The sequence below is a fragment of the Haplochromis burtoni genome, unplaced genomic scaffold (assembly GCF_018398535.1).
Source record: "Haplochromis burtoni strain Fernald_Lab_line unplaced genomic scaffold, NCSU_Asbu1 Contig_340, whole genome shotgun sequence".
In the NCBI taxonomy this organism is placed as follows: Eukaryota; Metazoa; Chordata; class Actinopteri; order Cichliformes; family Cichlidae; genus Haplochromis; species Haplochromis burtoni.
Window position 1 is genome coordinate 232999 of NW_024582701.1, and position 24037 is coordinate 257035.

The 24037-nt window shown below is 41.1% G+C and overlaps 2 protein-coding genes across 6 annotated transcripts in view; one reads left to right on the forward strand and one right to left on the reverse strand.

Annotated features, from left to right (window-relative positions):
* Positions 1-6: 6 nt before the first annotated feature.
* adck5 (aarF domain containing kinase 5) lies at positions 7-14935 on the reverse strand. 3 transcript variants are annotated; one of them, XM_042228659.1, is made up of 15 exons: positions 14825-14935; positions 11238-11332; positions 10997-11146; positions 8094-8169; positions 6447-6647; positions 6223-6363; positions 4948-5061; positions 4509-4640; positions 3208-3291; positions 2899-2980; positions 2174-2252; positions 2002-2093; positions 1658-1910; positions 594-710; positions 7-525 (listed from the first exon to the last, which is right to left on the reverse strand). In XM_042228659.1, the coding sequence occupies exons 3-15, from the start codon at positions 11032-11034 to the stop codon at positions 423-425; spliced, it is 1512 nt and encodes a 503-aa protein (XP_042084593.1). In that variant the 5' UTR covers positions 11035-11146; positions 11238-11332; positions 14825-14935; the 3' UTR covers positions 7-422. The 3 variants fall into 3 exon arrangements, with proteins under 3 accessions (XP_042084593.1, XP_042084592.1, XP_042084594.1); XM_042228658.1 differs by lacking the exon at positions 14825-14935 and adding an exon at positions 12257-12508; XM_042228660.1 differs by lacking the exon at positions 14825-14935 and adding an exon at positions 12065-12248.
* The window catches only part of ctdp1 (CTD (carboxy-terminal domain, RNA polymerase II, polypeptide A) phosphatase, subunit 1), a 102039-nt gene continuing 92886 nt past the window's right edge, over positions 14885-24037 (forward strand). For all 3 annotated transcript variants that reach the window (XM_005942580.3, XM_005942581.3, XM_042228657.1), the window contains exons 1-7: positions 14885-15180; positions 16289-16372; positions 18655-18748; positions 20647-20775; positions 21201-21351; positions 22218-22308; positions 23091-23257. In XM_005942580.3, the coding sequence (XP_005942642.1) occupies positions 14885-15180; positions 16289-16372; positions 18655-18748; positions 20647-20775; positions 21201-21351; positions 22218-22308; positions 23091-23257 (1012 nt within the window). The remainder of the gene's footprint in view (positions 15181-16288; positions 16373-18654; positions 18749-20646; positions 20776-21200; positions 21352-22217; positions 22309-23090; positions 23258-24037) is intronic.

Here is a 24037-nt window from a genome sequence, read left to right on the forward strand (position 1 = left end):
CTGGTGTGATTTCTTCGTGTTTTATTACCATGTTCTCATAATTTAAACAGTCAGGTGGTACTGGACAAAATACTGTCTGACAGAATAACTGAGAAAATGTCTGCTTCATTAAAAAACCTGCAGGTTAAAAACCTCATTGGATTTGGTTTCCCAAAATTACTCTTAAAATAAATAAGATTTAATTACTTAAAAGTCCCATTGGTGGTGTTGCTCCTCTCGCCCTGGAACGGATGCTTCCAGTCCTGCAGTGGAGCACATTCTCCCCCAGCAGACCCTGAAGGTGGTTTGGTGGGAACGTTGGTCACGGTCGAGCAGCAACGTAAACCACCAGCACTCGGAGCTGCTTGAGCAGCAAAAGGCTCACTGATGAGCTGTGTTCACTTGTGCTTGGAATGAATCCTTTGTAGTGAGACGCTTGTGCGCTATTTCAGGTACTCGTACAAGTCGGAGTCCAGCGATAGGAGGCCCAAGTACTGGAGCAGCGCCAGGACCGCACGTGTCAGGCTCATCACCACCATCTCTGATCTGTAAAAGTAATCTAATCAGCTCAGTGGCTCCAATCACAGAACATAATTTCTTTAATTATTGCACACCTCAGAGCAACTTCAAACTTGACGCTCTCCCATGCAGTCCTCCCCCAGCGGAAGAGCCAAAGCTGGGGGAGGACGCCGACCTTCTCAGCCTGAATCTTCCCCCAGCCTCGCACGGCGCTGTTGATGAGAAAAAGAGACATGCACAAGATCTGCAAACTTTTACGACATTCTGCTGGAGATGTGGAGGCTTCACAAAAGATTATCACTCGCAGCACTTCTTGAGGCAGATATTTTAAAGTATTGTTTTAATCAACTTCAATTGTCACCGAGACACAAAATTACATTTAAAAATAAACATGTAATTCAGCCCTAACATCAGCGTCAGGTTTAAAATTCTGCATTTTTGCTCAAACAACTTTGTGCTGTGGGGAAATTTCTATTATAACTTTCATGCTGGAAAATGAGCTGACTGTGGAAGTTGCGATGGAGTTCAATGCGGTGCATTGATCGGTTTTTATTTCTTCACAAAACTTTGTCCAATAGAGGTCACGTGCCTTTAAGTTGTTAATGCAAGGTCCTGAACTAGAAATCCATAGTGCTTTTTGACCAACCGTGTGGGGACATTTTTCTTTGATAAGCACAGAATAAAGTTCAAAGCGTCTCAAAAAAACCAAATAAGGACAAACGTATCGATCCTGAGGCCTGATTTTCTTTGAGTGTGTGTGGGGCTCACTTTGGGTTCTGCTTACTCAGGGTTCACACTAACTGCCCAGCAGACATTGACTCATTACGCTCTTCATTGTTTGAATACTTCCAGGCATCAGGTGTTTTAAACAGACTGTAGATAACAGATGGACAGAGTCATAAGCCATCACCTACTGGTGTCTGTGCATTAGGGTTTTTGGCTGATGATTTTTGGAGTCAGAAGTGTATACGGGTGAAACTATGGTGTGCACACTCATTAGCTGATCCTTGCAGCTGTATCCACACAGGGGCAACACGCAGCATACCCACTAATTTAAAGCTAAGTACCGACTGACATTCCCAAAAGAAATATTGCTTTACACAATCTGATCTCATCCTTAATGGCCCTGACCCCTGAGATGTTGTGTTAGGGTGTTTACCTCTTGGCCATGACAAAGTAGCGGTCCACCGGCGCCCCCAGTCTGATGTTGATGCTCCGCACAGTGTTGATGTTCCTGAACACCAGCAGCATGGGCCGAGGCATCGACTTCAGCACCTGCATGATGCTCTCGAAGCGGTGGACGGCCATCTCACGCATGTAGGCCGTCTCCTCCTTGCTCAGGATGTTGGACAGACCCAACTTGTGCATGTTGATTGGTTGCTGCAGCAGCATCTCGCAGAAGAGGAAGTACTCTGCAGAGGACGGCAAGCCCTCGTGTTTGATTTTAATCCCCACATTTGTTCATAACAAAGTTAACATGCCGTTTAAGTCAAGCGTCCTGACCTTTGACCCCGAGGGCGCTGGACTGCTGCTTCATTTCTGCCTCGTCCCTGAGGACTATGGACCTCCAAAGTTTACAGAGGGCCTCTCGATCTCTAAGTTCAAAGGTCAGAGTTAAAGCAGATAGCTGAACAAAAACCTGAGAGTATCTCATGCCGACTCATCAGTTTCTTACTGCTGGCTGAGGTATTCGTACAAGCCGTGGTCCAACAGCACCAGCTCCGCCTTGTTGTCAGGACCTCGCCTCACGAGAACTGCAACACATGATCCAAATTTGAGTGACTTCTTCTCTTTAGAACCTCTGTTACTAACTCATGTCATTTCATATGATATGTATATGTTTTTTTTTAGCATGAGTAAACAACTTGAACTTGTTTATGAACGTTACTGTAAAAAAATAAAGTAAAAACAAAAAATCTCAGAATTTGAAAGAATTAAACTTCCCACATAGCCACTGATTTAACAACCCTGCTATAAACAAGTTTCTTAATAAACACTCAAGTGTGTGACTTTTCTCATTTGGATTTTTCTAAGGCTTACAGGTGTCTGGCTTCTTTGTGAGCTGTGTTGATGCCTTTCGTAGATTTTAATGGAATTAACTGACAAACAACATGTCCTGTCATGTGGAACAGAGCATCCAGGAAGTTTGTGCTTCAGTTTTAATGAGTGAAATCACAGGACTTTATTGAATCACTTCTATAAGGTAAAGATTGTCCTTACAAGGTAGCCAGTGTTGGGTTTAAAATGTACCCTCATTCCAAATTATGAGCCTTTTTGGGTCATTAAAAAGAACAACAACAACAACAACATGGAGGAAACCAAAAGACTAATGCTGAGGTTTAAAAATGCAGAGTAACAACACCAGTGGCTCCGTGCTCACAGTCCATGTGATGTACCTACCATTCCCGGGGTGAGGGTCTGCATGGATAAAACCCGTGTAGAATATCTGCTCAGCAAATGTTCTGATCAGTTTATCTGCAGTCTGAAAAATAAAGCTACATTTATTTTATATAGCACCAAATCACAAAAACGGTTGCCTCAAAGTGGTTTATGTTGCACAGACCCAACAATAACAAGCACTTGGCAGCAGTGGGAAGGAAAAATGTATTTTAACAGGAAGAAACCTCAGGGAGGGGCAGCCACCTGCCACAACTGGTTGAGGGTGAGAAGAGGTGAGTGACTCGAGGATTTAGAGTATCGTCAGCTTACATCTTTCAGACTCAGTCCTTGACGTTTTATTTCTTCCACGCTGTTGATTTTACAGCCGTCGCAAAACTCTGCTGTCAGCACTCTCTGAGTATTGGAGAGAAAAAATAAAGAGGACGCTGATGGAAGTCGAGCAGTATTATTGTGCACTTATTCTGTACTAGTGCTGGGCGATATGACGATATATATCGTGTGGACGATAGAAAAGTGTCTATCATGCCATTTGTCTTCTGTCGTTTCTATCATAATTTTATAAATTATTACATAAAATATAACATTAAATAGCCTGTGGCAAATATATTAGTGTTGTCTTCTCACTATACATACTCTTAACTTTATGCAAGAGAAAATAAAGTATAAAAAAATGATATTTTTCGCAAAGAAACTCCGTCTTGTGGTTTTGCGTCATGGTGCTGCTTTACGTGCACCCGGATTTGTGACATGCTTTACGGTAACTCAAAACGATGGACGTGCGACATGTTGCAGCTTCATGCCCCGACATGCAACAGACAGAGACAGCTACACAGGCAGCCCAGGAAGAAGCACTTTGACCGAAAAGAGGGGGTACGTCTGTGATTTGGTTACATTTTGGGTTCAACAGCACCAACACGGAGCAGAAGCAAGCTATGCTACAAAACTATTCCTGCACCCGATGGCAACACAACAAATCTCTTCTATCACCTACAGAAGGTCCACGAAAAGGAATACTCAAGAATCTAGAAAATTCAAGCTAAACCAAGTTGTGGAACGATGGGAGCAAGTTGGGAAAAGAAAAACTATAGCCAGCCGAAGATACAGCAGTCTTTCACACAAGGCCCTTATGAGAAAACGTACCAGCGCCATAAACAAATCACAGGAGCCATCTCGCGTTACATTTGTAAAGGCATGGCCCCTGTTTATGTAGTTGAGAAGGACAGCTTTCGTGACCTCGTCAAAGTCCTTGATCCGAGGTACGTTATGTCCGGTCGTAAGCACTTCAATAAAGTCGAGTTGCCTCGCTTATGACGCATGCCGGCCCAAAGTAGAGAAGGATGTTTGCAGTGTTGTGCATTATGCCTTGACGACTGGCCTGGACGGTGACGAGCAGAGATACGCAGCCCTACATGAGCGTAACCATCCATTTCATTAACAAAGACCGCACCCTCTGCGCTCGCTGTTTACAGACTGCGTACTTTCCAGATGACCACAGGTCAGGTGGTACATTGTGATATATATCGTTATTGTCGTATAAAATAATTCCTATCGTGATAAATATTTTTTCCATATCGCCCAGCACTACTATGTACCACTGACAGCAACTTCACCTTGCTGGTTTGCTCCCAGAAGACTTTAGGTACAACCACAAATTTAAAGTGTTTCAGCTCCTCTGCGCACCTCTCAGAGTTCCTGGCCTCATTCTCAAAGTCCAGCTCCTGAGCCAGTGTTCCTTTCAAGTCCTACACAAATTACAATAAAACTCTGTAATTTCTGAAGTTTTCTAAACAGAAAACTGTGGTGAACTCCAGGCCTCAAGGGCCAGTGTTCTGCGGGCTTTAGATATCATCCTGACTCAAATGAGTTCATTAACAGGCCTCTGGAGAACTTCAAGAGATGTTGAGGAGGTAATTTAGCCATTTAAATCAGCTGTGTTGGATCAAGGGCACATCTAAAACCTGCAGGACACCGGCCCTCGAGGCCTGAAGTTGGACACCCTGGGTTTAGAACATCGAGTGAATCGGTCAAGTCATACAGACACTTTCTGACCTTAAGGACCCATCGGAACCCAAAACTGGGGTGCATGAACTTAATAATATCCAGCAGGATCTCCAATGTTCGGATATCTCCATCAAAGCGATCCCTGAGGTCAATGAACTGCACCTGTGTGAAACACGACGAGAAACTATTAAAAGTCAGGACCAAACTTTCCCATAACCAAAAATAAAACCTCAGATATAACTGAATCATTGTTTCATGAGGCTCATGCTTCACTGCTATAGTGAGGTCATTTAAAATGTTAACAGCAGAGATGGGCAGTAACGCGTTACTTGTAGCGCATTACTGTAATCTGATTACTTTTTTCAAGTAATGAGTAAAGTAAGGGATTACTATTGCAAAAACGGTAATTAGATTACCGTTACTTTCCCGTAGGAACGCTGCGTTACTGCGTTACTAAAACCGTGACTTTTTTGCGAGAATGTCTCACGACAGTGACGTAAGCGAGTGCGCCGTTAGTGACAACAGCTGTCTGCAGATCAACAATGGATCACATATCGATTGTGGGAGAGAGTATGAGCGTGCAGCGTTTAAAGCGTGGAAGTACTGACCTTACTTTGAGTTTGATTCCATAAAAAGTGACAAAAACAAAAACGTTGTGCGTGGGAAGAAAACTTTTTACAGCGAAAAACCCCTAAACTTCCGAGCAAGCGCCGAGTGCGCAACGACGTAATGTGAAACTCACAGAGAAACTCACGGATTCTTGAACTGACGGCTGCACACCTGCACCAGGGTAAACCTACCCAACTCCTGCTTTACAGGTGAAAATAGAGCAACAGGACCGCTAGTCTTTGACTTTATTTATTTTCTGCTGTGTTTTACTTGCATCTATTTGAAAGACTGAGTGTAAACACAAAAATATTTTATTTTATGTGCTGGAATGTGCAGAAAATAGGTTTAACTGTTAAACTAATTTATTCAAGTCAGAGAATGTTGCATATAATTAAATTTTTGTTTGATGCATAAAGTTAAAAGATTAAAACTAACAAAACAAGTTTTAAAAAGAGACTTTTCCATTTGATTACATTTTGTATGATGGATTATGTAGAAAAAGTAGAATTGGGCTGAAAGATCTATCGCTTTATCACCTCTTCAGGTTGTAAATCGTGTTTTTAAAAAGTAACTAAGTAATTAATTACTTTTGAAAATAAGTAATCAGTAAAGTAACGAGATTACTTTTTTGGGGAAGTAATCAGTAATTAGTTACTGATTACTTTTTTCAAGTAACTTGACCAACACTGGTTAACAGTGATTTCAGCAGCTCACCTTCACAGCGACCGGAGTCCCATCAAACAGCAGGGCTTTATGAACCTGAGCTAAGCTGGCAGCAGCGATGGGCTCATAGTCGAATGCTTTAAAAAGCTTATCAGGGGTCTTGTTGAAGTCTTCTTCAAAGAGAGCGTCCACCTGTTAAAGACAGACACATCCTGACCAGTGTCACTCCGTCCTCTTTCACGAGTCCTGTGCTTTGCTTGTGCTGCACTGCTCACCTCTTTGTACCTCCTGTTTAGAGCTTTGTCTTCTAGTACTTGCAGGGTGTGGATGTACTCAGGGGGTAGCAGGTGATTGAAAGCACACAGGCCTTGGCCAAGCTTAATGTACAGGCCTCCATTCTTTATGGCTCCTTCCACGATGGACTCTGCTGCCCTCTGGTGGCAAGCTGACATCTCAGTCACGTAGGATGGATTGCTCTAACAGGAAAATACACGTACAGAAAGCATTAACGCCATCAGTGCTAAAAATCAATGCTAACTAGTTCCTTCTAGTTCACATGAAGCTTGGACCCCACATGTAATAAAGTGACTGAAGGGAGAAAATAATGTACATGTACTCTAAAAATGAAAGGGGCACATTTTAATGAGAGAATAGCATCAATTCAGTGAAGCTTCTGGGATGTTGATGTGGCCAGTCAAGCAGCAGAAGGTGGTGAAATTAAAAACAGGTGCATTAGAGGGGCAACAATGAGACAGCCCCCAAACCAGGAATGGCTTTATAAGTGGCCACTGACATTTTTACCTCCTCATCTTTTCTGTTTTTTGACTACTTTTGCATTTAGCCAGTGTCAGTGTCACTGCTGGGGCGATACCTGGACCCTACAGAGGCTGCAAAGGTAGTTCAAAACCTCCAGCATGGAACATCAATAAGTCCCACTGCCAGAACGTTTGTTTGCAAACCTGTCAAGAGCACAGAGGAGATTCTAGGAGAAAGGCAGTTACTCTAGGAGAGCTGGAGAGGACCATAGAAGGCCCAGAGCTACAAAATGACCTCCAACAGGACAGAAACAATTAGAAACAGACTTTATTTAATTACATTTTTATTATAAACGCACCAAATGACAGTAACAGCAACCTCAAGGTGCATTTATACTGTCAGGTAAAGACCCTAAAACAACACAGAAAAAACACCCCCCTTTTGATTAAGCACTTGGGGACATTGGGAAGGAAAAACCCAAAAACAAACAGGAGGACAGGACAAAACACACACTGTGGAAATGCAGAGTGGGGTGTAAACACAGTGAAGAAGAAGTGCACCATGACAAGCCCACAGTAGTCTGAAAGTATTGCAGCATAACTAAGGGAGGATTCAGGGTCACCTGATCCAGGTTTAACTATAAGCTTTGTCAAAAGTTTTAAACCTGATCTTGAAAGTAGGGAGGGTGTCTGTCTCCAGAATCTAGACTAGGAGCTGGTTTCACAGAAGAGGGGCCTGGAAGCTGAAGTCATTGCCATGGGAACCTTGTATGGGTTCATAAGGGTGGCCTGAGGGGTCGACATCCTCCAGTGGGCCCTGCGCTCACTCCCTGGCACCACAGAGACTGACATATGCCACAGAATACCAGAATTGGCAGCTCCACCACTGATTCCTTGCACTTTTCACAGAGAGAGCAGGTTCACCCTGAGCACTTGTGACAGACATAAAAGGATCTGAAGAACATTTTGCTGTCTGTACCACTGTTCAGTGGGTCAGTGATATCTGGGGAAGCATATCCATGCAGCGGGACACAGACGTCTGCAGGCTTTGCAACGACACACTGACCCTGGCATTAGGTGTCATGAAAGAAATCCTTGGTCTGTCAGAGCTTCAGCCAAAGCTTAGAGTGGGTCAATCCATATGACCCACTCTAAAAACAAACTGACCTCATCTATTCCACGAAGCAGCACGTTGGTGGTCCACCAGTAGTCAGCGGAAATGAAGAGTCCCACAGAGAGAGATCTGGGGACACACACATATCTGATGATTACTGGAACTGAAAGGTCTGACTTACAAATAAACAGAGTTGCTAGCATGTGATGACGATTCCTAACACGATCGCCGGTAAGAGGATCGTTATTCTATAATAAAGATTAGTGAGAAAAAAAGTGAGGATGGCAAAATGTTCTTAAAAATGTAGTCTGTCTGAACTGATCCGAGAAAGGCAAATTGTTACACTTCCAGCAAGTTAGAATAAAGCAAAAGTGTACTTCAAATACAGTGACACAGCACTAGTGTAATAAAAATCATGTGCTCTTCATTTACCACTAGGCTCCACACACATGGGCTGCTGCAATACAGCAGAGTCATTCTCTGCCCTCATGTTTATCCTTTCATACATATTATCTTGTTAATTTCATTTAAGCAGCACCAATGGTTCTGCGGTGTAACGGTTTAAGCATTTGCATGAGATTTCTGGTTCCACGCTGGAAGTACATACTGATCCGTTAAGGGTTGTGTGAGGAAGGGGATCTGGAAATCAACTTAAATAATCTAGCATCAGCTCAAAGATATCTGCAGCTTATAAAATAGAGAGAAAACATCTACGATTCGATTTCCTATTAGCAGCATTTGGTAAAAGTGCGTTCTGCATTTCTACTCGGTTGAAAACTCAAAGATGCAAATTTTTATGTCACTTTTATCTAAGCATGCACTTGCACGGATGCACTGGGGTTCAATATCTTGCTCAAGGACATCTCAGCACATGGACTGGAAAAATCAGGGATCAATGCATCGATCTTCTGATTGGTAAGAATGGGTCAATTAAGCCCAGTGCTAATGGCTTCTAGGCACGGACAGCGCTGCGCGGAAGTGTTGCTAAGAAACTCGGGAAGGGGAGCAGCGATTTATTGAAACGTGCAAACATACATGTAAATACAGCAAAGAAGGAAAAAACAGAGTTTGTATAATTGTAACAAGCTTGAACCTCAACATTTAACACAGCCAGCTTTATTCTTCCACACAGCCTGAACTCTCGTACGTCAACTTTCTTGCAGTTTCTTCAAGTAGTCTTTGGGACTAGTTCTGCAGGTTTCTTGAAGGACAGGCAAAGCTCTTCTTTGAATGTTGGCTACTGTTCTGTATCAGGATGTTCCCACATTGCTTTAATGCTTTAAGAAAGCTGAGGTCTAGGCTCTGGGGGGGCCGATCCATGACTGATGGAATAAACACACAACAGAACACTGTCCAGGTATTTTACGGCACTGTGTTTGGGATCATTGTGCTGAAAAATGAAGCCATAAACAATTTGACTCTTCCCACAGTGGCTTCCAAAATCAGATGGCACTTTTCTACACGTACAATCCATAACTTTTAAAAAGATCCCCAACCCCACTAGCTGAAATGCAGCCCCAAAACATGACAGAGCTTCCACCATGTTTTACAGTCATACTGTTGTAGTCTCTCTCCCAAGATCCTCCATACAGTCCAGTGAGGACTAGATTCATCAGACTTGATGCATTTTCAGTTGAGTTCTTGTGTAATTTGGCCATCCTTCCACTCAGACCACTTCTGAGGAGGCTTCAGAGAACAGATGCACCAACTGAAGGGCCCGATGTAGCTCACAGATGCTGTCTCAGGTCTTCTTTAAGGACATGACCTTCTCACAGCATTCAGTTTCCTCAAATCTTTAAGGACACACTACACGGCAACAGGCTGCCAGTAACATAAAGTTGTCTGTTATGCATAGACAACACTAGTTCGTCCCTTGAGTTAGGTAGCTCTCTTTCTCTTGGCAATGCCTTATTTAAGGATGAAACACATTCTGGGGTCAACTTGAAAAAAGGCAGATGTGAAACGTAAAAGTGAGGTCAAAGGTCAATATTTAAATGCAGAGTGATAGTTAGAATCGTCATATACCCATATCACTTCCTAAATGTTGCCAATACAAACAAAAGCAACTGAAGTTTAAGCAAAGTTTAAAGGATAACAGATTTTTATAATATTTATACCTCATTTGACCTTTAAGAAGAGGTCAGATGTCCAAAGTTAAGAGGTACCTAGAATGCCAATAAATCACTTCCTATATGCCGATATGTTTGTCAATACAAACAATGGCAGTAAGAAACACCGTTTCAAACAGCTCTATGGGGCCTTTGAGCTTCACATCAACATAACAACTTTGATACTTTCAGTCTTTATAAAGTAGATTTTATACATCTTGATAAAACACACCACACTAGCAAGAATAATAGTTTCTAAGTTTCCATCAGGCTTTTTGTCAGGTTTTGACCAATGAAGCTGACCTTGAATAGCTTAGTGGATGCAAAGCTAACATGACCCCACTCTACACCCCAAAGTTTCATCAGAGTTCAGTCTTAACTTTTTGGGCTGTTATGTTTACAGACAGAATGAATGAATGACACGGACAGTAAAAACGTAACCTCTTGGTAGAATAATAAATGAGGCAAAACAGAAGCCATTGAATACATTGACTTTGGCCACACATCTGCTCCTGCCCGTCTCCACCCTGCTCTCAGTCTTGTGGTGTAACCCAAAAACTAAAAGTAATGAGATGGAATTTACAACCTTATAAGAGGGATAAAATTATCGCTTTCCATAAAAGGAAATGTTGTCAGGATATTTTTGTTTCTTTTGCTTTTATCCATTCATGAAAAAAAATGACCTACTTTAGCTAATGTTCCTGACAATACTTAGAGAACACTATTAGATATACAAATCTAATATGCAAGTTTAATAGATAAGAAGTCACCATTTAGAGACCATTTCACAGCCTCAGACTGAACACGTGTTAGAATCTCATGATGCTGATAATGACATTCATACAAACCTGCAGAAGCGGCCAAACCCTTCAATCACAATCCTCATCTGTCTCCTCTGTCTGGGCTCCGATACGGCATACTTGATGCTCACCGCCACAGGAACGCCAACAGAGAGGCCAACGAGCGTCTTCCATAACAAGCCTCTGCGCTTAGCATCCCTGCAAGATTTAAAACACACACATACAGTCTCATTGCATGCACACTTGAGCATAGCCTGAAGCTCATCTACGGTCCTCAGCTGTCTGCTACCTGAGTGAACTGAAAGATCGCCTTGCTGGGAGGGATGAAGATCCAGGAAGCGGAGCTCTTCGGAGGAGAGTCAGTTGATGCAGACATAACGTCAACTGAAGAAAAACAAAGCAGTGTATGAGTGAACTACAGCGCCACTTCCATCTGACACATCTGAACTCTGTGTTTGCACATATTCTGTCCCCCCTAGCCTGCCATCTAGTGGGTTGACAGGGTAGCACATGTTAGAGCGCAAGGAGTGGTTTTCTCCCAGCACTCGACAGGGAAGGTCCATTTGGCTGTGTCTCTGTAAATTCCTGCATCTGACGCCCTTGAAAAGGCATAATCTTTTTACAAAAAAGGAAAATAAGGATCAGTAAAGCTCTGAAGAATGCCACGCGGTCTCCTGAGTGTTTACTGAAGCCATTTAATGTTTAGCTCGCTGCATAAGCTGGATAGAGACGTTCAGCTGAGGGCAGAAAAGCACAGGTTAAGTGAACATTAACCAACCCCCCGAGTTAGGTAAAGAGGTTTAGGGCACGAAGTAAAGTGTGGGCCCAGAGGACAGTCCCACACATGAAACAACAAGAAAACGAGGGACGGGAAGCGAGAACGTCTGGTTCAAGGCGAACGTGAGCAGCTATACTGTGACTTTGTTGTTCTTGGCAGTTTGCTTTTGAGGGACAAAATGTTTCCAGTGCTGATAAATGAATTCACACATGGCAGCGGGGTCAGGGACCTGAGCAACCCCCATCCTCCCAAGTGTTCCAGCGCGCACGATCCACTCATGCAGTCTCATTCTCCTACTCACATCATGGCTGGAAACAGAGTGCTGAATGTGTTCTTACCTCATGTCAAAACCAGCTTTAAAACACTCTAGGTAGCAGTATGGTTTTGAAACACGGCCTTGGCATTTAGTTTAAACTTCAGATAATATATACAAACGCCAACACACCGGGAACAATTGCAGCTGGCTAGCAATTAACTTGCTAATTGGAGAGAATTGGGTTAATAATGTGTAGTAAATACGATTTATTTACCACTTTACAGTTCTCCGCTATCATGTTTCCGAGTTATTAAAACAGACCCGCTCCAAGAGACGTATTAATATTCCGTGTCAGCAGCCACCAGTAAACGCTTTACCTTTCCCGTTCATAAACTGCTAACAGCACACTGGTTCCCTTTATGTTTAACCAAAGGGTAACGCAATGCGAGATGGTACCCTCCCACATACTGTAGTTTCCGTTTATTTTTTTTGACAGCTCGTTCGGCCGTGCAAATAAAAACTACAAGTGAAAAGATTTCTTACTTATTTATTATTGAGATAACTGAAAATAGTCACATTTTTCTTATCTGATGTGATTCTTTTAGGAAAAAAAATCTAACTCATTAGATCCGTCTTAAAACCACACCCGTACCTCCTGCCTGAAGACACACAAAGGTCCCCCTACCTCACAGAAATTTTGGTTCCTACCAACACTGGACATGTGTGTATCTGAATTATGATTGGCTCCCACCACCTGGGCCACCTTTGCACTATCGTTGTCTCTTTTGCACTGATACAGTGCCAATGATATGGGAGACGAGTCATGGTGGATGTAATATGTGGATCATCGGGAAACTTCCTGTGTAATGCAGATACTTCCCTCCACTGTGTGTGTGTGTGTGTGTGTGTGTCTCTAAAATTAAGAAATGTGCAAAGGAAAACTTAATTTAACATCACACGTTGTGTTAATAACTAGAACCTGTCTTTAGCAAATAGGTCTATTTATTGATGGAAATAGATTGTAGAACTTTAACCACACTAGTGCTAAGTCCATCCAACGACCTACTGCATCCACCTACTGACAATGACCTAGGTTAGGTAACAGAAGCCCCGTGGTGTGCAATATACATAATTTTATTTAAAATATAATTTCAGGAATTTCATGAGTTCCTTTAAATTACTAATTTTGCCTCAATGAAAAAAAAAGATTCTATTTCATTAACCCCACAACAACGTTTATACATTTAATAACAAAATGATGTCTATTTCATATTTTGTAGAACATAGTATAAAATCATTTTTAAAAACCAAACGTTAACGGAAGCTACTTGTGTAAGCTATGTTTTATCACTGGTATTTCAAGACTATTTCTATGGCTTTTATTGTGAACTATAAGAAGAAAGGCGTTTTCACACCTGCGTGAAAAAGAAATCGGGCAGTGAAACATCTCGGTTAGTTGTAAGGAACACTCTGGAAGGAGGTGCTTAAGTTCTTCGTCATTGAGTAGCTAGAACAGTGCGAGGTACGTCCTTGTCCTGTAAGGTCATCATCTATATCCCCTGCTGACTTCCTTCAGTCCCATCTTCAGCCTGGAAAGTTAAATATTAACATACCTCGAGGGCCGGTATAACCTATACAATCAAACCTAAGGCTTTCTTAAACTTATAACAACCTCCTTCACTTACACCTTAAAACATTACTGTATTTGTAAATATCGTGCTCTTATTGCAAAAAAAACCCATGAGACACTTGTGTAGTGTTACTTATATGTTACATCACGTTGCGTCAGGTAACACCATGTCTGTGCGGGTTCAGCAGCTTTAAAGAAAAAGGGAAAACATAAATAATGATCTTTCACGGTTGCACGGATTTTAACACAATATGTAAGCGCTATATAGGTGATATCTATAATAAGGAGCACTTAGAATAACCACATTGGTGACTTTAAAAGTTTACGGCAACATTGTGAAAAGCGTCACAAAGAGGCACGAGTCGTTTTATTTTGAAACCTAAGTAGAAACTGCGTTCAGAGATAATCTAGGGAAGTAGTTTCATTTCCTAATAATCCCACTGTACACAAACTGACTGTAGATTAGCCAGCGGCACTGCAGAGGGCGCCGGTGAGCTCGTCCTCGATGATCACAAGTGAAAAGGACCTAAACGGGTAAAACCTGCTTCTAGACAAAAACCCACAAATTACTATTGTCATTATTTTCTGCATACCTATAATTTTTACGACCTAAAATATAACAACAGTTACATCATTTCCTTTATCTTAAAAAAAGATAATCGGATTTTCCTAAAACCAAACCTGCAAGTTGATTGGTCAATTTAGGATTCACTAGCTTTATGCCCCAAATCAAAATGGCAGATGCCGTAAAGTGTCTTATTATTGCGCTGTCACAAAAAACGCATTTTAACTACAATCGAACCCCGTAAAAAATTTTGCCTCACATTCACCTATAAAACACACGATAAAGTCCCCAGCATAAAATCCTCGACGGAATTTACATTTGGGGGCTTCACGTCCACAGGCATGTATTCATTCTGGACTACCTCGCGAGCGCCCTCTAAGAAAATAGAGATCCAAAGAGTGGGCGTTCTCGGAGACGATAGAAGTTCTCTGGTGTTTTTCGCGAGTGGCTTGCTGTATACCGGATACTGTAGCGACCCGTGTCGCTGCAGTGTTGCGCTTTCCTGTTTACGGGCGGGAAGAGCGAACGTAGCTGGGACTGTGGAGCTGCTGTGTTTAAATCTGCAGCACATTTGTTTTAATTCTCCTCGATGTTGACGGTTCGCACGTTTTAATGATACACGGGGGTTTGCGAAGTCGAGTGGATACCTTTTAAGTTGTCAGCTTTTCAAAAGTAAGGAGATTTTGTTTTTGGAGAGTGCGGGGCAGATGGAGGATCCTCCTGCAGATTTTGGTGGTGGCGGCGATGGTGCAGCTGCAGAGGGCCCCATGGTGCAGGTGGCGGATATCTGCTGGCCAGCTGGGGCTCTCCCTGTCCGGCTTATAGAGTGGAAAGTCAAAGCCGGCTCTCTTGTTAACGTGGACTCCGTGCTAGCACTGTGTGCACCCATACCTCAGGAGAAGGGGACTGATGGTGCCAGGCTGCCAGAGAAGAAGGTGAAATCGGACCGTGCTGGAATAGTGAAGGAGTTATGCAGTCAACTTGGAGAAGTCATATCTCCTGGGTGAGTCACCCTGCTTGCTATAGCTCGTTAATGTTAGCTGACCTGTTCCCTGTTTGTGTCAGCTCCGTTTTGTTGCAGCTGTCTTCACGCTCATTGTACCTAAGCTAGCTAACGAGCTAACGCTGTTAACCTGACGTTAGCTTGTTTGCTAGCCACGCTCAAAGCAACACAGTGAAGCGTTTGCTCCGACCAGAGTCAAGTACCGCAAAATAAACAAGCTGGCGTTTCGTCGGGGGGCTTTCAAAATAAAAGCATCGTGTTTTATAAATGTTGTTTTATCGAGCTTTTTCAGGAGTTGTGATTATAGTGGAAGAGAAAGTTAGAAAACAATTGTATTTGCTAAATCAGAATTTTAGTTAATTTTATTAACGTACAGTAATGATTGAATTCCCAAAGCTCCGCACTTTTGTTTTGAAGGCACGACCACGTGGTAGATGCGCTCGTGCTGTGCTGTTTGCCTTGACGCAGCCACTATCGCGTGCACAAAATTGTATACAAGCAGTGCAGATTGACAGGTAGAAGAGTGACCCTGGAGGCAGCCGTTATCCTCGTGAGCTTGAACCAGCCGTATATATATATATACTTTAACGCGTATTAATTCACAGTAACGGGAGAATTAATACGCGTTAATAGCAGTTAATTACCAAAAGAGGAGATTTTGAAGTTCGTTTTAAATGGTTTGACCGTTCTTTTTGTGCTTTATTATGTATTAGCATCACTTTTTATGCGAATTATATATCCGATTTAAAAGAAATGTTCTGTTTTTGAAATCTTTACATTTAAATTCGACACCTTTTGATATTGATACACATTCAAAGCTGATATAGTTGTTATTTACTGTTAGGAAAGGGTCGTGCTGCTTTCAGGTACTCTTTGTAAACTCTTGCTCCCTGCTTAATCTACTGCTAGCTATTTATAGTACTTTTACAGCGTCTTATTATTACAGCTAAATAAAATGAAACACCTAACTAATACCTTTCTTTATATGTTTCTTTATATACTTGCATGCTACAGTTAATGAGAATCTGTGCACAGTCTCAGGCTTCAGTTTGCAAGCAAGTAAACTGGGTCTTTAATTATTTTCCTGTTTTTTTTTTCCTTTTTGCAGGGGCACCATAGCCAGAATAGAAGAATGCAGCCATCCCATTGTCATGAAGGGCTTATGTGCCGAATGTGGTCAAGATCTAACTCAGTAAATACATGCTTTATCTCTTTCTTTCTTTTTTTGTTTGTTTGTCTTTAACTTAAATCTTTGTGTTTTTCTGATCTGCTCATGCATTTCCCCCCAAGAACTACAACTTACCCCTTTTTATTACATAGATATATCTATAAACAATAAAACAAACTAAAATGGAACAGCAAACCACTCCATATAGGTTCATTTGGGATGGATGTCATGGTTGCGTCATTTCACATGCTGGTGGCAGAAGAAAAGGGGGGTGAAAGTGAACAAAACCTAGCAAAATGAGTAAATGAAAACTATTCTGAAAAAATTGGTCAAAAAATTTAAAAAATGTTTTCTTTAAAAAAAGATAGCTGTGACGTTTACCCAACGCTGTTTTCAAAGACAAAAACCAAGCAAAATGCCATTATTGATAGGCTTTAAATGTACAAACATGATTAAATGTAAACCAAAATAATATGATGATAATATATTTGATATTACATTTACTCAATTGTATGAATGAACTTAAACTTAGCTCAGCATTTGAACTATGTGATATCATTGTTTTTAAAATGTGATTACAGAGGATGTTTTAGTAGGGAGGCATTTGTAGATCTAGAGAGTCCAGACTTTGTTTTTCCACTTGTTCAACACCATCTATGTATGGAAGCTCCATAGAACCTATGTCTTATAAAGCCTTATTTTCTGTCCTTGTGCTTTGGGTAAAGGCAGTATGTCTTTCTTTTGTTTTCTCTGTCTTCTCTGTCTGTTTTCTTGGAGCCTGTCCAGCCTGTCATAGGAGTGATAGATGCCAGTCTATCACTATCACTAATCCAGAGAGACAGACAATCATTCACACTTAGATTTACCTCTGTGGCCAATTTAGAATCACCAGTTTAACCTTATATACAAGTGTTTGATCTGTGGGGCAAAGCTCATCTACAACACTTACCTCAAGATACTTGAAAAGCACATGTTGTTTATATACATAATCTACTCAATTGATTTGATTTGATTTTTGAAAGGTTGCTACAGCTAGTTAGCTCAAACAACAATCTACTGGTTGACTTTCAGTTAGAGTCAAACCCTTTGCAAGATGCAAAAAGGTTCTCAGGAGCTTTTCAAACCATTTTTTACCCCTCAGCCATTAAAGTTAAAATGAGTATAAATCTCAAAGTCAAAGGTTAAATGTTATACAAATGTGATAACTCGAGGCTCGTAGGCTTTTAAAATTGATACCATAGGTGTTTCTTCTCGGAGGCTGAGGGGTAACGCTGGCTGTTACCAGTAATTTTAATATATATACTTCTCTTCTGCCCCACCTCTGAAGAATTTGGTTGCAGCCAATGTCCACCCGTCACTGAGCCTGGCTCTGCCAGAAGTATCTTTCTATTAGATGTGAGTTCTTTCTTCCCACTGTCTCTAAGTGCTAGCTCATATAATCTTCTCATTATTGGAGTTCTCTCTCTAATAATGTAGAGACATTTATATTTTTGATACAAAAAGGCTAAGGTTACATACACGGCATTAACCAGTTATATTTAATGTCTAAGTTATTTGTGGTTTCTCAACTCAAGCAGCCTGTTTGCTGGGAAACAGTCCTGTATAAATGGTAAAAAGTTCATGCTGACAGTGCCATGCAGGCACCAGTTGTAGTCGTGGTTCAGTTAGAGAATACTTTTGGAACCTCATAACTTTGAAGCTCATACTTTTACTGAAATTAAACACTGACTGAATGTAGTGCTTGCGATATAACCTGATTCATTTATTGCCATCAGATGGTGCCAGAGATCATATACAGAGTGCAGAGCTGCAGCTCTGGTCCCAAATCAAGCACTCGCACTCTGCAGTTTTTCTTTGAATCACTTTGGTAAAGCAAGAGCATTTGAAGCTATTAATAAAACTCCAAAACACACCAAATGATTTTTACATAGACCCACAGAGTCTGTGTTTTACTATAATTGCTGCTGCTGCTGTTGTGAAGTAAAAGTCTGGCTCTTTTTCTGTTGAAAAAGAGCCATCATGTAAACTCTGTTGAAGACAGAGTTTACATGATGTGGCACAGAATTGCCTCAGCAGGTGTCACTTTGGGATGTCATGTTAACATATTCCTGAAGTAGCTTGAAATGCTCACCATCACTTTGTAAGTGAGGTGTATTCTGTGCTCACTGCAAACATAGCGGCTGTCAAGTGGAGCAGTTTCAAATCTGCATGTTTTTCAAAGCTCTCTTTTTATTCCCGGCGCAATATGTTCAAAGACCTGAGAGATGCAAAAAATGTGTGACGCCCACTCTGTTTTTCCTTCTCAGGCTCCAGAGCACAAATGGGAACCAGCAAACTCCCATCTCCACAGCAACAGTCTCCATGGTGCATAGTGTCCCTGAGCTGATGGTGAGCTCTGAGGTGAGTCATATGATGAAGCTACGTGGAGGACTGGACTGGCAGGCCAGATAAACCTTACGCGTGTGTGTGTTTTTGTTTTGTTTTTGTTTTTTTATTGCAAAAGTCGAGTAGTCCTAATTCCGGTAAACATGACTTGCATCTTTATGATTGATTAATCAGTTAAATGTAGGTGACCACGCATTTGCAAGTTCTTGACTGGTCTTACCAAAAGCGCTATTCCACTAGTACTTACTCGGCTTGACTCAACGCAACTCTGTTTCAGTCGTTTTCCATCACAATCGAGTAAGATCTAATGCAGGTGCAGTCGTTATAGCAACGGCAGAAAGTCCTGTGATGTCATTTGTATGCGACACAAACACAACAACAATGATGCCAAGGTATATCTGCTGCTATGTGGTGTGTGTGTGTGTGTGTGTGTGTGTGGGGGGGTCCACAGTGTTGTGTTCTTCTGTAGCCATTTCCCTTGTTGCTGGGTGTCACTCGCTTGCATACAGTCTGTTGATGTCACATTTTCAATTTGCCTCAGATCACTTGGAATCCCACCCGAGTACTGGTACCATTAGGTAGTACTACCACCTAATGAAAAACCATAAAAAGAGCCAAGCTGAACCGAGTAGGTACTACTGAAAAAGGCCTGTAATAGCTGCTTTGACATTGAGCCAATTCATTTCGACCTAAATCAGAGTAAATGTGCAGTAAACATGAAATAAAGTAATGTGATAAAGTTTTTACAGACTTCTGTGCTGTCCTGTGAAACTCTTAAGTGCACCCTGCGATTCAGTAGGCTATCAAACCAGTCCTAACAGTAATAACTTGAAGTAATTGCTAATAATATAGAACACAGTTGTTATGGAAGAACTGATGCTTTACAGTGTTGCTTCAGTTCATTGAGGTTTGCAAGAAAGGTGCAACTCCTGCAGCATCTTGATTCTTTTCTTTTTCAGCTATTCTTTTGTAGATTTGCTGCTTGGGATCTTTGTCCTGCTATTTAACAATGTTTCTGCCAAGCTTTAGCTTTTTGATAGATGACCTTATATTTGACTCTACAGTACTTTGGCATAGAGAGTACTTAATAGTCGACTTGGGGACTACAAGGAGCCCGGGACTGTGGTTGCAAAACAAGCTCAAACCTTCACACCTCCACCACTGTGCTCGACAGCTGGAATGAGGTGTTGATTTGGTTTTCACCAGACGTGGCTTTGTGCAATTTGGCCTTTGTTCACACATTTCCAGTGGCTTGTTCATATGCAACTTAGCAAATGTGTTATTTGTAGACAGACAAAGTTTTCTTCTGGCAGAAAAATGCTACACTTCTCCAGTCTTCTTATACTGTAACAAACTTTAGCATGCTATCTGAGGCTTGTAGAGTAATTTGTTTGTTTACATTCTCTCTCTGAGGATGTGCAGTCTGACTTTGGGCTGAATTTGGTGGAACATCCACTCCTGGGAAGATTTGCCTTTAATATTTTGTCTTGGGAATAATCCTTGTGGCTTCAGATTGTTTCGAAATGGTCTTCTCACAGCAACAATTGCTTCTCTAAAATAAGCCTGACATCTTTCCTTCTTTGATGTTGTTAACGCTCATGTTGTTCATTCTCACACTTAACAATGGGATCTGTGTCCATCTTTTATATACAGGCCATAGCTTTAAAAGCAGAGAGAATTTTATTTTAAACGAGAGCATAAACAAATGACCTGGACGCAGCTACTGTTCGTTAAGTTTCTATCAAGCACTTAACTAACAATTTCACACAAACTTGAACAAAAAATTCTTAACCATAAACCTTGAAAATATCTCTCTCTAATATCTATTGCACCTGTGCTGTACAAAAACACAACCTAGAGTGTGCAAACGTTTTTCTAATTTTCCACTCATTACCTTCAATCGCTCCCAACAGCAAGCAGAACAGTTGGGCAGAGAGGACCAGCAGAGACTCCACCGCAACAAAAAGCTGGTCCTAATGGTAGACCTGGACCAGACGCTGATTCACACCACTGAACAGCACTGCCAACGGATGTCCAACAAGGTATTGGTCTCCCCTCACACAACTATCACTGTCAGCAGGGTTTTTATTCTACCACATCTTTTGATTTCTAGCAAAGTGCTATTTTGAAACACTCGTACAATGTAGCTTTTGTTGAACAGCCTCCGCTGTAGCAACAAGACACTGCTATAGGATATCGATAAATGCTAAAATGATCTCTAAAAGTAGCGCAAATAAAAGAATCATAAATCAGTCTGTAATGTAGCTACACACACAAACACACACTAAGCTGCTGAGCCTGCCCATGTATTTCACAAGTCCTTGTTTTCCCATAAAAACAAGATCAAGGGGTTTTCAGTTTGTCAGCAATGATAATGTCTTTATTGACAATCTTTAATAGTGCATCCTGATACCCAACCCTGCAGCTTCTTTCTGACGTTTTCTTAATCTCTTGTTGTGTCCTTCAGGGCATTTTCCACTTCCAGCTTGGCCGAGGAGAGCCTATGCTTCACACACGACTTCGCCCACACTGCAAGGAGTTCTTGGAGAAAATCGCCAAGCTCTATGAGCTGCATGTCTTCACATTTGGGAGCCGCCTTTATGCACACACCATTGCTGGTAAGGAACGTATTGTTTTACATGTTGCAGCACCTTTCCACTTTAAAGTTCGGATATGTATTAAATCATCTTACACTTTCACTTTTTGCATTTTGACACTTTGGGAAACCTTTCACCTTGTACTACCCGTTTGTGTCCATAAGAGGGGAGTGTCTGCTCATACTTTGTGTTCTTGCTGATGTTTTGTTGGATCACTTATCTATCTGCAAGCTGCAGTTGTACTTAAAGTTTAAAACGCTTACTAAACCCATGTAATGTCTCAGATGTTAGCAGGTTTCTTGCCAAGTTTGCAGATATTTACTTTGCACAGCGCTTGGCTGCTCAAAGTAGTCCTGATGTTGCTTTCTTTCTAAATGAAAATATTTTACAGCTTTCTGATTCAGTAACGTTATATTGATATGTTAGTGTGTCTAAGCAGCTTGTTTTTAGTATTCTGGGTGCAAACTTTCATCAGGCAATAAATGGTAGGGGCAGTCTCACTCTAGTACTGTTCTGCCTCCATATGATGAATGTTTAATGCATTTTGAATTGGATTTTGCTGCTGACCCTGATGCAGTGATTCAACATGTTTGAGATCAGCGCTCCTGCCATTGACAGCTTTTGCTGTGGTTTTGCAGCCTGTACAGTGGCTGTCCTGTTTAGTCACAGTACATTACTGTCCACGTTTCTTGATAGACATTTTATTTCAGTAAAAATCCCTGGGAAACTTGGATTGATTGCATTCAGGGAGACCAAAGAGAAGGTCAAGAAAAGCTTGTCAGTTTAAGAAAAATATCCACTGTTGTGTTGAAGAAGTGGTTACAGTTGCATAGATTTAAAAAAAAAAAAAAAAATTTAAATCTGCATTTTTTTGCTTTTCTTTATAGGCTTCCTGGATCCTGAAAAGAAGCTTTTCTCTCATCGAATCCTTTCTAGAGATGAATGCATCGATCCATTCTCAAAGACTGGGAATCTTAGGTGAGAATTTCCTACCTAAGACTAGATCGGTCGCTCACAGCTTAGTCTAGTGATCAGTCGTTGTCTTCTGTCTGGACTCTACTATACAGGGTTTTGTTTTAAAAACAAAGAGAAAGATTCGGGGTATGATTCTTTTGGTTTTCTTTGGTGGTTATGTAAGGATTTGATTCTAGTATTTACACTCGGTTTCCAGTTATGTAACAAGTTGTTATGCTTTGCCTTCTCATCTGATTGGCTGTGTTCCGAGTGCGTGGAGGAGAGACTTTACACAGGGGGCGGAGCAGTGAGACACAAGGTGAAACAGAGAGCAGAGGAGCAAAATAAGCGTGACAGCAAAATGAGTAGAGAATCCACTGAATAAAAAAACATGAATAAAACATTTTTTTTTGTTCCGTTTTTCTTTTTTTCTTTGTTTGTTTTTGTTTTAAGCAGACAATAACCAAAAACCCAGGAGCTGGTTAATCCAAATCATTTTCTTAGCGCCATTATCCATTTGTTTAATGTCTGTATTGTCATTGTTTGTTCATGTTTGTGCAGCACAAATGGTAGCGCTCTATTGTTCTTTCTCAGTGTCACTTATGAGTGGTTGCCAGCGATGCCTCTTCTTGGAAACCCAAAAGCGGAACTTTGATATAAGAAATTGATGTTCCCCTTATTTCCCTGTAACCACAAATAACACTACTAGATTTTTAATGGGCTGTCTGTGTTGAGCATCTGCCATGACGCTCAGCAGTTTTACTGTTGTTTTGAGCACTGTCTTTCTTTCTTTCTTTCCTGGATAGAAACCTTTTTCCTTGTGGAGATTCGATGGTCTGTATCATCGATGACCGAGAGGATGTGTGGAAATTCGCACCTAACCTCATCACTGTGAAGAAATACATTTACTTCCAGGGCACGGGAGACATCAATGCTCCTCCGGGATCACGGGAAGCTCAGATGGCCAGGAAAGGTATGGTTCACCCACTCATCTTTGATAAGGTGATGTGTCCATTAAAAACAATCTGGACCAACAATTGTTTTATGCAGGTAAACACCCTGTAATAAGATTATTTTCTTCTTCCTGCTCCTTTTCACACATGGCTGTAGTGCTTTTTGATAGAAAGTGTGGTTGGTTTGTTTGAATTGTTGTACCAAGTGTGAAATAAATAAATAAAATAAAAATAAGTGATACTTAGAGAAGTTTAATTGGAAAACACACTATTTCATGGTTCTCTGCCTTTAATCAGAAATTTATGCCTGCAGTGGTGATGGGAATCTTTGTGGGAAGTGTCTGGGCTATAGTTGAGGGTCACTTCCAACAATCAACTATTTTATTTTATTTTATTTTATTTTATTTTATTTTATTTTATTTTATTTTATTTATTTATTTATTTATTTATTTAATGACGCAGTCAGATAAACGGGAGCCGAATTAATTGTCCAGTTTCAGACATTACATAGATTGTTCACTAAATGCTTTCGTTTCTGTTTCTGTCTGGATCAGATATTAATGTTCCTCAAAAGACTGTAAAAATGTAGCAAATTGTACATTTGTTTAAAAACGAAGAAACTTCACAACCACAGACGAGGCTCCCGTGACCTCAACCACTAATATGTCAAGTTCAATTCAATTTTATTTATATAGCGCCAAATCAACAAAAACAACAACAGTCACCTCAAGGCGCTTTATATTGTACAGTAGATCGTACAATAATAGATGCAGAGAAAAACCCAACAATCATATGACCCC

Bases quoted from the DNA above. Each gene is read 5' to 3' on its own strand.
- adck5 (XM_042228658.1), bottom strand. From the start codon at position 12,280: ATGATAGCGGAGAACTGTAAAGTG. The intron at 1,911-2,001 runs GTCAGGACGCTT...CGTCCTCTGCAG, and splicing joins CAGCGCCCTCGGGGTCAAAG to AGTACTTCCTCTTCTGCGAG. The intron at 711-1,657 runs GTAAACACCCTA...TCTCATCAACAG, and splicing joins TACTTTGTCATGGCCAAGAG to CGCCGTGCGAGGCTGGGGGA.